The sequence below is a fragment of the Vicia villosa genome, linkage group LG3 (genome assembly GCF_029867415.1).
Source record: "Vicia villosa cultivar HV-30 ecotype Madison, WI linkage group LG3, Vvil1.0, whole genome shotgun sequence".
Taxonomy (NCBI): domain Eukaryota; kingdom Viridiplantae; phylum Streptophyta; class Magnoliopsida; order Fabales; family Fabaceae; genus Vicia; species Vicia villosa.
In genome coordinates, this window is record NC_081182.1 from 140,242,234 (window position 1) to 140,254,037 (window position 11,804).

An 11,804-nucleotide genomic window follows, 5' to 3' on the forward strand; every position below is an offset into this window, starting at 1 on the left:
TCACTTCAGTAAAGACAAAATGCAAAGAAATGGGAACCCGAACCAGTACCAGGGCGCCACATAGGAAAGGGAAAGAGGAAATAATAAAAAAAAACGTCGGCGCCGGAGAGACCTCCGGTAATCTTCTCCGGTGGCTCCCACGACGGAGATTCAGTAAAACGCCCAGAAAATCAAAAAGATAATATCTTTCAACTCGTTTTTTAACCCTGGATTCAAATATGGGCTTAGATTTTCTTGAATCTCTTTCTATCATGCTTACCGAACACAACAACTAAGCCCTAACTTACATGAATTTTGTTAAAACGGAAGTTAAACGTAACCAGGTGTTCATAATCATCCACAGCATTCAAGAACATGATCTCAGCATTCATACAGCATATCAAATTCATTCCTTAAGGATACAAAACTCATAATCGGTGCAACATGAACACTATGCAGCCTATCACGTATGACTAGTATGCTGAGAGAGTCTCGAAAACGTACCTGTTCAGATCTTGATTCCACAATATAAAGAAACCGATACTCTCCTTGATATGGTTCCTTGAGAAGTGAACTCAAGATTCTCAACGCTTAATCCAACTGAAACTTCTTCAAAGCATGATGATGAAACAATAGTGATGATGATCTTTGGACGAAGCTGGAAGTGATGATGACCTTTGGATGATGATTATGAAGCTTGCCGTGATGAATGAAGGTCGTGGAGATTGATGGAGGACTGCAAAAATCGGATCTCGTGGCTTGGTGAAGGTGATGGAGGTTAAAGAAGATGATGATTAGAGTTTGTTGAAGAGAGGTTGTTATGGTTAAAGATGAGAGTTGAAGGTTGCCAGAGAAAGCAAAGTTGTTGTTGTTGTTATGGAGAGAGATAAAGTGAAACTGTTATGGTGGTTAGGGTGGTGTGAGAAGTTTGTTACAGTTGTTGGTGGTGGTGTGCAAAGTTTGTTACCGTTAGTTATGGATGAAGAGATGAGAAGAGAGAGTGGAGAGGGACGAGGGAGAAGAGTGATGCTGGTGAATGGGAAAGAAGAGAGAGATGAAGATGAGAGGATAGAGTGAAACTGAAAAAGTGTGGAGAAATAATTATGAAGCGTCTCCCTGTGTTTTTGAAAGCCTTGTACTTTATATATGGAGATGTATGGTGTATGGTATGGTGCAAAGCATTGGATCATCTCCCATTCTAAACTTATCAAAAACAGTTGGTGGTTCTATGGTATGTCTTATACATGTTTTCACATGGAGACTCATATTCACTCGTGCATGCTGCTACAGCAAGAAAGCATAAATGCCTTAGCTAACATATCAGAGTAGCCAACTTTGTGCCTCTTTAAAATGCCAACCACTTGTCCCAATGATAAGTTCTTGATTTCATTATAAAGATGGCATGTAATGGAGCAAGATTGGTGTTAGAAATGTCTTGATAAAATGCCTAGAAGTGCAATAAAAATGATCCTGAATGTGTTATGTCAACACTGCATCACCCCGCGCGCGTGACATGCCCAGTCTTAGCCATCATGCAACTTCTTGCCAAGTGACTTTAGAGCCTTGTATCTCCTTCAAATCTCTATAAATTTCCATGAATTTTGGACCTTTGGAAAGAGGAAATGTAAGAGAACATGTGTGAATTGATATTGATTCAAATTGATCTTCAAAACTCTTTAAATGTGGCATCAAAGATGGCACATTACATGCTTGATCAAATGCTTCACGCGTGCCCTAACTAAGAAGCCACATAACTTCAGTTACAAGGGCATGGCTTAAGAGGCTCATAACTTATTCAAAACTTACTCAACTGACATGATTCTTGGCTCATTGTATAGAGGACATTTAGGAGAAGAGATGCATACCAAGTTTACACATTATGGGTCTTTATGCTTCTCTATAATCAGCTTAGAATTTGGCACGCCACGTGTTTGATGAATTGCGTCACGCGTGCCCAGAATTTAGCCTAGCAACATGACTTGAACAAATGAAATCTTCCAACTTCAAACTCTTATATCTTTTGATCTAAGCTTCAAATGAAAAATCCTCCAACTACAAAGTTGTAGAATGCCATGATTTGAACATTTTCTATGTTGAGCTTGTATTGAAATTTTTCCATCTGCCACGTGTAAATTGGTGCTGAAGTGGACTGATCATCATGCTTTAAAATGTCAAAAAAGTTTCAAAGTGTGAGAACTTTCCTTTTTTAGCATAGCTTCCAAAAATGGAAACTTTGACAATTTCTTGATTTTATTTGTTTCCTTTGATTTTTCTTGACTAATTTTCCACCAAAAGTCAATATTCAACAGTTGACTTTGACTTTGGCCAAAAAGTCAACTTTTCTTGCTTTTTCCGATTCTAGATGAATTTCCCGATTAATCAGTTTCGGATCCAATTCTCAATCAACTTTCAACCAAAGGAGCTCCAGTGAATGATATTTCTTCAAGGCAACCATATTTCACATTCAAAATTATCTCCCGATTAAATTTTGACCAAAAAGTCAACAGGGTTGACTTTGGTCAAAACCCTAGTCTGAAAACCCTGAATTTGAGGAGGACTTCAATGGAAATGAGGCCATATAATCAGACTTCAAACCTTCTCTTATTTTTGATCAGGAATTTCTTCTGCAGAAGCTCTTTTCTTATCAATTCTAGATAGTAACCATGATATGGATGAATGTAATGGATAAATGGCCTAGATGAGGTATGCACATGAATGTAAGGTGAAGGCCAATTGGGGAATAAATAAGTGGGCAAATTTTGGGGTGCAACAGCCTGTTACATGTCTGTTTTATGTTTGTGATGCCTGTTCGCATGTTCTTACCTATGATGTCTGTTCACATGCCATGTTTGCTAGGATCTTTGTGATGCTCCTTATTTGTATGCTCCCTTAGGATGCTCAGTTCTGTTTCTCTAGGAGACGCGAATCGAGATAGAAACAGAAACTTTTGAGCCAAACTACGGCGCTCTGATTTCTCCATTGCACGTTGGAGGTATGTAGGCACAGGGCACGGACACCCTAGTGTCATACCCCAAATTTGTCCTACCCTATTCATCTGGCGCATAATTCATATACATACATCATTTAGGTCATAATCCATACCCATGCATGCATATCATTGGTATCAATCAAAGACTAGCAAGAAAGAGCTTTTATGGCAAGGAATTTCCTACCAAATGTGAGGATCTGAGGTGTGATTATGTAGCTTTGTTTTCATTGAAGTCTTCCTGGATTAGGGTTTTTCTCAACTCAAGGCATTGGTGGGGGTGTACAAGTCTAGAAGTCATCTGATCCTCTTAATCAGGGTTTCCTTGACCAAAGTCAACCAGTTGACTTTTTGGTCAACATTTAATCAGGAATGGATTTTATGAGTGAGAAGCTTTCATATTAACTATGTGGATGTTTTCATTTGACTGGACTTGACTGGAGGAGATTTAATCAAGAATTCCATCAATAATCAGGAAAATCAGAACAGTTGACTTTTGGGTCAAAATCAGAAGAATTATTCAAATATTGGCTTTTGGTGGAAAATCAGTCAAGAAAAGTCAAAGAATGGATAAAATCAGGAGTTTGACAAAAAGTTGCCAAAAATAGAAAAATGACAAAAATAGAAAGTTTTGACACTTAGAATTTTTTTGGCTCTTTAAATCTTGATGAACAGTCCACTTCAGCCCTGGTTTACACGTGTCAAAAGGCTTTATTCCAAAAATATTTCAACATCAAAGCTGTTCAAATCATGGCCCTCTATAAGTTTGTAGTTGGAAGTTTTTGCATTTGAAGCTTGTATGAAGAGATAAAATGGTTTGAAGTTGCTGGAAAGTCATTTGAACCAAGCCACAATCCAAGTCAGGGGCCAGGTCATGACCAGACATTTCATCAAGCATGTGGCACGCCAAATTTCAAGCTGATTTCAGAGATGTACAAATGTGATAAGGATCCAAACTTGGTCTCATTCTATTCTCCCCTATGCCTTCTATCCAACAAAACAAGAATTATGGCAATTGAACAAATATTGAACCAAATGCAAGCTTTCAAAGTCATGCCCTCACACTGACCAAGTCAAGCATCCAGCAATCCAGGTCACGCATGTGATTCTCACAAACACATGGTGTGCCGACTTCAAGTTCAATTTTCTTCCTCCATAAGTCTCCATTTTGAGCAAGCTTGATCTCTAAATATTCTATGCCATGCCCTCTATCCAATGAATCTAAGAACACCACTTTTGCATGTGTATTGGATAAAATACGAGGACTTGAAGTCAGGCACTTGAAAAGTGTGTATTGGCACAAGCATCTGGGCAGAAACTGAGTCATGCACGCGCAAGCCAATACAATAGAATGAGTTACCAAAAATGCTAAAAAACCCTTGCTCATTAAGTTAGCTCTATTCCACCTATTCGTGGAAAGCTGCGAGTCCCACACCAAAGATAACACACTTTAAACTATTCCCCTTGCCCTATAAAAGGCCATCACTACTCATTCCACACACACACACACACTCATTTTCGTCCACTTCTCAAAACGCCCTCACTCTCACTTTTTCCAGTTTCATTCTTCTCTCACCACTCTCTCGTTGCTTTCTCATCGCCGGCCACCTCTAACCACCGCAACAAACTTCGCCGACCACCCTAACCAACTTCAACAAACTTCTCCGGCCACCACGTAACTCATCACAATGCAGCACCGAACAACTTCATCATCTTCACCAGTTGGTTGCTAAGAGTGCTCCAAACAAAGCTCACAACAATACCGATAGCTCCTTGAAGTGGATCGCATCATCAAAGCGCATATAAGTGGATCTGGATTCGTGAAGCTATCATCCTTTGCTCAAGATACTTCAGGTAAGCCTTGAACTCTCTGAACATGATAGAGACGCATGTTAAGCTGTATCGTATCTGGCTTGTACGTTTTGATGAGTATGCATGAGCTTCTTGCAGTTTCTTGGTAGTTTAATATTCATAATGTTAGATAGCGTTTCATAGCGTTTTGATACCGTAATCTTGCTCCTGACGCATTCAGACGTGGATTAATATGCTTAGCTTGAGTTTTTGTGAAGTTGTGCTTGATTAGGGTTTTAGATTTGGCCTCGGTTTGATCGTTAGAGTAGGAATTGATAAAAACTAAGGGTAGATCCGTGATCTACATGAAAAACCGAGTCGGACGGTGGTGGAGTCATTCATTTCTGGGCATTTTGAATCTTAGCCGCGGCGGAGACCTACCGGAGAAGATGACCGGAAGCTTCTCCGGCGCCTGCGCTTCACTCTCTCTTCTTCCCTCCGATTACTTACGTGGCGCAACATCATTCGTTCAGGCTCCCATTTGTTTGTTATCTTTATTATTGTTAAATGATTAGAATGTGTAGTGGCAGCGTGTGATTGGCTCGAGCATACTTTTGTCTTATTCCACTTGATTGCACATTGACCAATTGATTTCTTTTTGTGAGCTATGCATGTCATGTTTTATTACATGAATAATATTGCAACCATATGATAAAAAAATGAAAATGAAATAAAAAATGAAATGAAGTGAATAACTGGCGTTGGGCCTCTACGCGTTTGGGCCTGGATCTTTCCTGAATTACACACCCTTTCTTGCTAACGTACACCACCTGCTATTGGACTGGGCCTGAGCGCCCACGCTTTTAACACCCCCTGATCAGGCCTCTGGTTTTTGCTAATTGTTTTTTTAGTTCAAAATACTGATTGCTTTCACACCCCTATGCTGGTAATAAAAAATATAAAAATAATTTTCTTTCTTTTATTCTTTTTTGCGTATTAATTGATTTTTGCTTAAATAAAAATGATAAAAATATGTTTCTAACCAATTAGGATTTTTAGAATGTATTAGATTTTATTTTTAGGATTTACTTGATTGATTTTTCTTTAATTTTTGATTGGTTCCATAATAAAAATAAATAGTTTTTCCTAGTTTTAATTTTTGGAATTAGTTTTGAAATGAATAAATACAAAATTGCTTGTGAATATTTCCATGTTTAGTTTAGATTTTAATCCTTGACTTCTAATTAGACTTTAATTTCTTTTAATTGATATTGCTTGTGTATATATTTTTTAGACTTGCTTAGCTTAGTTTAGACTTAGAATTTCCCTTTCATATGATAACTCTAGGCTTAGAAATTAGGTTAGTCCCCCCTTTTTTCATTCTTTTCTTTTTTACAACTCTAAAACATCTAATAAATATCCAAAATAAAATCCCTTTAAAAAATACAAAGAAAATACTTAAAAAAAATTAATAAAAAAGTGAAAATCATTAAATAGGGAATGGAAGCTTGAATCTCCCTTGCTTTAGGGAATCATTCGAGTGCTTGGATCTCCCTTGCTTTAGGGAACCATTCAGGCGTAAGTTCCCAAATTCTAAAAGACACAAACCAAAGAGTAACTCGAGTTTCCCATGCCTTAGGGATTTCCTCGAAACACTCAAACTCTCTCTTCTCTCCTTTCTTAAGGGCATTGTTATCTCCGCTCTATTGCATCCTAGGCTGTCCCCTTATGCAAGAGCGCGAGCGTTAACTCCGCCCAACTAAAAAACACAAAACAAACAGAAAATCGTGAGCCGAGCTACGGTAACTCTGATTCCTGAAAAGGATACGTAGGCAGCGGGGTAGGGCCCGTGCGAGTACAATTCTTTCTTTTCCCTACATTTTGCATTCATTCGCATGTAGACATAGACATAGTACACACCCTTTAGATAGAAACAAACATAGGTGGATACCATCGAGTACGATGGGCGTGAGGGGTGCTAATACCTTCCCCTCGCGTAACCGACTCCCGTACCTTGATTCTCTGGTCGCAAGACCCTGTTCCTTTCTTTGTTAGGTTTTCTGATATTCCTTTCCCTTATGGGATAAATATATTGGTGGCGACTCTGTTCATTTTTCGCGAGCGTGCGACAGCTGGTGACTCTGTTGGGGACTACCTAAGCAAGTCGATCCTAGCCTTTGTTTGTTGTTTCTTTCATTGGGTGTTTCTTTGTTCTGTTTATATGTTTACATCTTGTATATATGCTTGCATATCATGTTTATTTCCGCTTGCACATCATGCATCTGGACTATATTATGGGTCCCCGTGGGGGCCACATATTTTTTTCTGCTCTGTTTTGCAGGTGGGGGGTTTTTGTGAGGTAAAAGGCCCACTACCCAGGCCAGTGACACATAGGATTAGCGTGGATGATCATGTTGACTCCCGTGGCTCTTGCTACGATCGAGCTTGACATGGGGTACCACAACTGGGCGAGGTTCTTTCATGGAACACTGTGTTTGGCACGCTTGTTGCCTCAAACACTTTGTACCCCATGAAAACTGTAGACCCTAGTTACCATTAGGGACCACCTGTCCGTGTCTAGAATTCATACCTGTGAGTTTGGGGTGGGACAGGATACTAGCCTTCATCATACCCTGATTTCCATTTTGCAATCTGAAGCCGGAATTTTGAACCTGTTACATTCAGTGTTACCCAGATATCCAGAGCTGCGAGGGACATTCAGTCTCTCACCACATCACACATCATGCTATTGCATCCACCTCACTTCATTCGTGGAGAATCCTAAAATCTATTTCCAAAAAAAAAATAATAAAAAATATGTATATACTTTTTTTGCAAAAAAAAAAAGAAGAAAAGAAAAGAAAAGAAAAGAAATAATGAAAAGACTTTAGGATTCTCCCAATGAAATGCATTCCACCATATCATTTAACATGCATGTTCATTTATTTTCAGGAACTTTTGGCTTTGTCTCCGACCAACACATGGCCCCACCAATGAAGACTGGTAGACGCAACCCCTCTTATTCTTTCCTGGATCCGAATCTGGATTCCCTTGGGTGTTTAGCAAGGAAGATTACGCCAGATGAGTCAACCAATTTCCGAAAAAAATATGGGTATATTCTGAGCCTTCTCAAGATGCCGTTCACCAAGTACGAGCAGGAGGGAGTTCATACTTTGCTTCAGTTCTATAATCCTTCCCTTCGCTGCTTCACGTTCACCGACTACCTTTTGGTTCCAACATTAGAAGAGTATTCCCTGTTTCTTGGCGTTCCTATAGGGAAGGAAGTACCATACTATGGCACCATGGAAGCTCATACTTCCTTGGAGATTTCTAAGGCTCTTTATTTGAGCAAGTCGGACGTGGAAGCAAATCTCACCAAGAAGGGAGGATGTCTTGGTTTTCGCATGGAGTTTCTGGTCAAAAGGGGTTGTGATGCTGCTGAAGCAAAAGAATGGGACACATTTAGGGCTATCCTGGCTCTAAGTATCTATGGTATCATGATGTTCTCAAACGTTCCTAACTTTGTTGACATGAATGCAATTCATATATTCATTCTGCAGAATCCGGTTCCTACACTTTTGGGGGATGTTTATCACTCCATTCATCACAAGAGTAGTCAGAAGGGAGGTTTGGTTAGATTCTGTGCTCCGTTGTTATATCGTTGGTTCAGGTCACATTTGCCTTAGCGTGGTGCTTTCGTTGATAATAGGCACACATATAAGTGGGCTGAGAGGATTATGGGGCTTAGGGCCAAAGATATTGTCTGGCACAATAGATCTTTAGATAGCATGGAAGTTATTATGAGTTGCGGAAAGTTCAAAAATGTACCTCTCATGGGTCTTAGAGGTGGAATCAACTATAATCCCATCCTGGCTAGGAGAACATTTGGATATGCTTTTATCAGTCCCCCTGAGCAGACAGAAATTGCTGAGAATATTTTCTATCATTCAACCACCGACAGTCGGCAGATGGCAGAAGCTGTACAAGCTTGGAAGAGTATTTGTTGGAGAGATAAGAAACATTTTGGTCAGAGAGATTGTGCTACTTACGAGGATTATACTAAGTGGGTCGAATCTGTGGTTGATGCTCAAGGGATGCCTTTCCCTCCTAAAGATCCTTTGTACCCCCTGCTGGTGAACAACCCAACATCGTCTCCATGCCTCGTTATAACCAAACTGTGGATGAGAATCGAAGTTTGACTGAACAGATGGAAACAATGCATGTTAAGATGAATACTGCTCGACAACAGAAGCTTTCCGCACTCTATAAGTTGAAATTAAGAGAAATAGAGCTCGAAGAATTGTATGCTAGAGGGAGCACTTCTCAAAAGAGGCCAAGGATGACTGTAGGTGCTAAATCTACCGAAACTCAAGAAAAGAAGCTGAAAGAACATTATGAGGCTCAGTTGGCGGAACTAACTGAAAAGCTCCAGGTTCAGACTGAAAAAGCCAATTCAGAGAAGACTCGTCGTAAGAAAGCAGACAAACTCTTGTTGGAACGCCAAAGCACCATAGAGAAGTGTTATGAAGAAATCCGAAAGCTGAAGGGTCAGATAAGAGAAAAAGATCAAGGTAGTGCCCAAGCTCAAGAGGAAGCTACATATTGGGAGTTGAAGAATCGCCACATGGAAACAATGCATTTCAGAAAAGACCTGCTAATTCAAGAAATCATTAAGAGGCCAACCCGTGTTGAGACCAAGAAGCTCTTTGAAGAAATGAAGACCTGGAGTGATAAGAACATCGGGGAAAGCCCTCTCCGTCATGTGGACATGGAGGGCCCTGCTTAATGCTGATTTTGTTGTAGAATCACCACCAGATTTGTTGGATGGGATTCCTAATTCCATTTCTGTATTTGTTGGCTCATGGGAGCAGAATATTTTGTACTTCAAGAACTTGGTTGTGGAATTAATCGGTTATGTTTGCTTATCTTGGTTATGCTTCACTATTTCCTCCATTATCTTGTGTTGTTGGCCTGAGACAAAGCTAAAGAGTCTTGAAAATAATAAAACATGCACACATGCACCCATGCACTCATATCATATTGCATTTTCAGGTTTTTATCAGATTCTAATTGGGGTCCCTTCCAACTGTTAGACGCTGGCCTTAGGATCTAGAGGGGGGGTGAATAGATCGTTCACAGTTTTACGGAGTTAAACGACTTTTCAGCGGAAGTGATTCTGAATCGACTCGCGTCTATTCCGAACCACTATTGAAACGATTGTATATGTGTTTAAAACCAGTCAAAAACTTGAGGTAAGTGATAAGAGTATACGTTGCAGAATCAAAGCGTTGCTCTTATTGAAAATCAGATTAACTTCTTGTATGATGGACAATGCTTGCAATGCAGTAAAAGTGATAGAAACAAATATACAAACACTTGGTGATAATGATCAAATTGATGGTGATTCAATATGTGATGGATTGTGATGTTTATATAAGTTCTTAATTCACAATCTTAACACTCGAATCGTTGATCAATTTGCTATTATAACCAAATATGAACAGAACGTAAATGAAAAAGTAAAAGCGACAAGAACACGATATTTGTTTAGGCAGTTCGTCGATCGTCCTCGCTACGACTACGTCTGCCCCCAATTCCAAACTGAAATTGGGTAATCTTTCATTAATGTTGAAAGTAGTATATACAAAGAAGATAACAAAGCGATAAACCATAAACCAATTATGTCGATCCTTTGAATCTTCTTCCCCCTTAATCTTGGGTCAGATCAAGGTTATCCAAGAGCTTCACTTTGATCCCTTTCTGCAGTGTCTTCAATTCCCTCGAACCCTTGTTCTTCAATCTTCACACTCAGCCGGATCCTCGATGAAACCTCTTGATAAAAACCCCCAAGAAACACCTATCTTGGAGGACAAAACCCGGAGATTTTATTCACCAAAAACCCGACAAATCTTCACCCACTAGGAATATTCAATTCCGTTCCATGGACGTTATCGAACTCGATCACTAACCCTCAATGCAAGAATGATTATGTGTAATTGTGTTGGAGATGACGAAGAACGAAGATGAGAAGCCTTTGTGTATCTTTCAGTCGTTGGTGTTCCTTGTAATAATGAACCTTGGACAATATATATGATAGCTTAACAATTGGAGATGAGAGAAACAGAATTTTTGACTTCTTGATCAATTAGGTCGACCTCTTGTAGTGCTTAGGTCGACCTAGCAGAGCTTGCAGAATTTTGCTCCCAGTTAGGTCGACCTGTTAAAGGAGTAGGTCGACCAGAATCCTCTTCAGATGCATTCTGGGGACATTTTCTCAGATTAGGTCGACCTAGTTGTTGTGTAGGTCGACCTAGCAGACTGATATGTAAATTTCATCAATTTAGGTCGACCTAGATGATGTGTGAGTCGACCTAGCAGAAGTATATGGATTTTTCTCCATTTTAGGTCGACCTGGGTTGACAGTAGGTCGACCTAACTGCTGCTTTTCTGCATTCTTCTTGTTTTGCTTGTGTTGAGTCGACCTATATGCATAATAGATCAACCTGTTCTGTCAGGAGTGATCAATGCTTGCTTTTCTTTGAGTTTTCTGCTCCCGCTTTGTTGTTTGAATGCTTATTGAGTTTGCCATGAATCAAAAACATCTTTGAGTGTAATCTTGTATTCACATTCTCCCCCTTTTTGATGATGGCAAACCAGTAGTCGAGGCTTTGGTAGTAAGTGACAAATACTCAACAAACTCAGCATCTATCTCTTAACAAAGCTCCCCCGTACACTCAGCTTCTATCTCTCAACATGGCTCCCCCGTACACTCAGCACTCAGCATCTATCTCCCCCTTTGACAACATCAAAAAAAGAGAAAACAAGAGAGTAGAAGAGTAACGAGAGAAACATAGATAAAATGCTAGCATCCATAGTATAGTAGATAAAAGGTAGATAGTGATAGTATGAGAGCCAAATATGTTTAAAGGTGTAGTAAAGATGAGACACATATATGAGCAAGAGCGATTATATGCATGAAGTCACTATAAGCATGTTAATTGATAGCATATTATAGTATCAATGATATTTTTGGAAGTGAACAACAATT

At 39.6% G+C, this 11,804-nt stretch overlaps 1 protein-coding gene across 1 annotated transcript; it reads left to right on the forward strand.

The window, feature by feature from the left end:
* Positions 1-7,890: 7,890 nt before the first annotated feature.
* LOC131659063 (uncharacterized) lies at positions 7,891-8,955 on the forward strand. Its single transcript, XM_058928303.1, has 2 exons — positions 7,891-8,268; positions 8,443-8,955. The coding sequence occupies exons 1-2, from the start codon at positions 7,891-7,893 to the stop codon at positions 8,953-8,955; spliced, it is 891 nt and encodes a 296-aa protein (XP_058784286.1).
* The last annotated feature ends 2,849 nt before the right edge of the window (positions 8,956-11,804 follow it).

What these genes read in the sequence shown, in the direction of transcription:
- LOC131659063 (XM_058928303.1), top strand. Translation starts at nt 7,891, where the DNA reads ATGCCGTTCACCAAGTACGAGCAGGAGGGAGTTCATACTTTGCTTCAG. An exon ending in GTATCATGATGTTCTCAAAC is followed by an intron (nt 8,269 to 8,442) that starts GTTCCTAACTTT and finishes CATTTGCCTTAG; the next exon opens with CGTGGTGCTTTCGTTGATAA.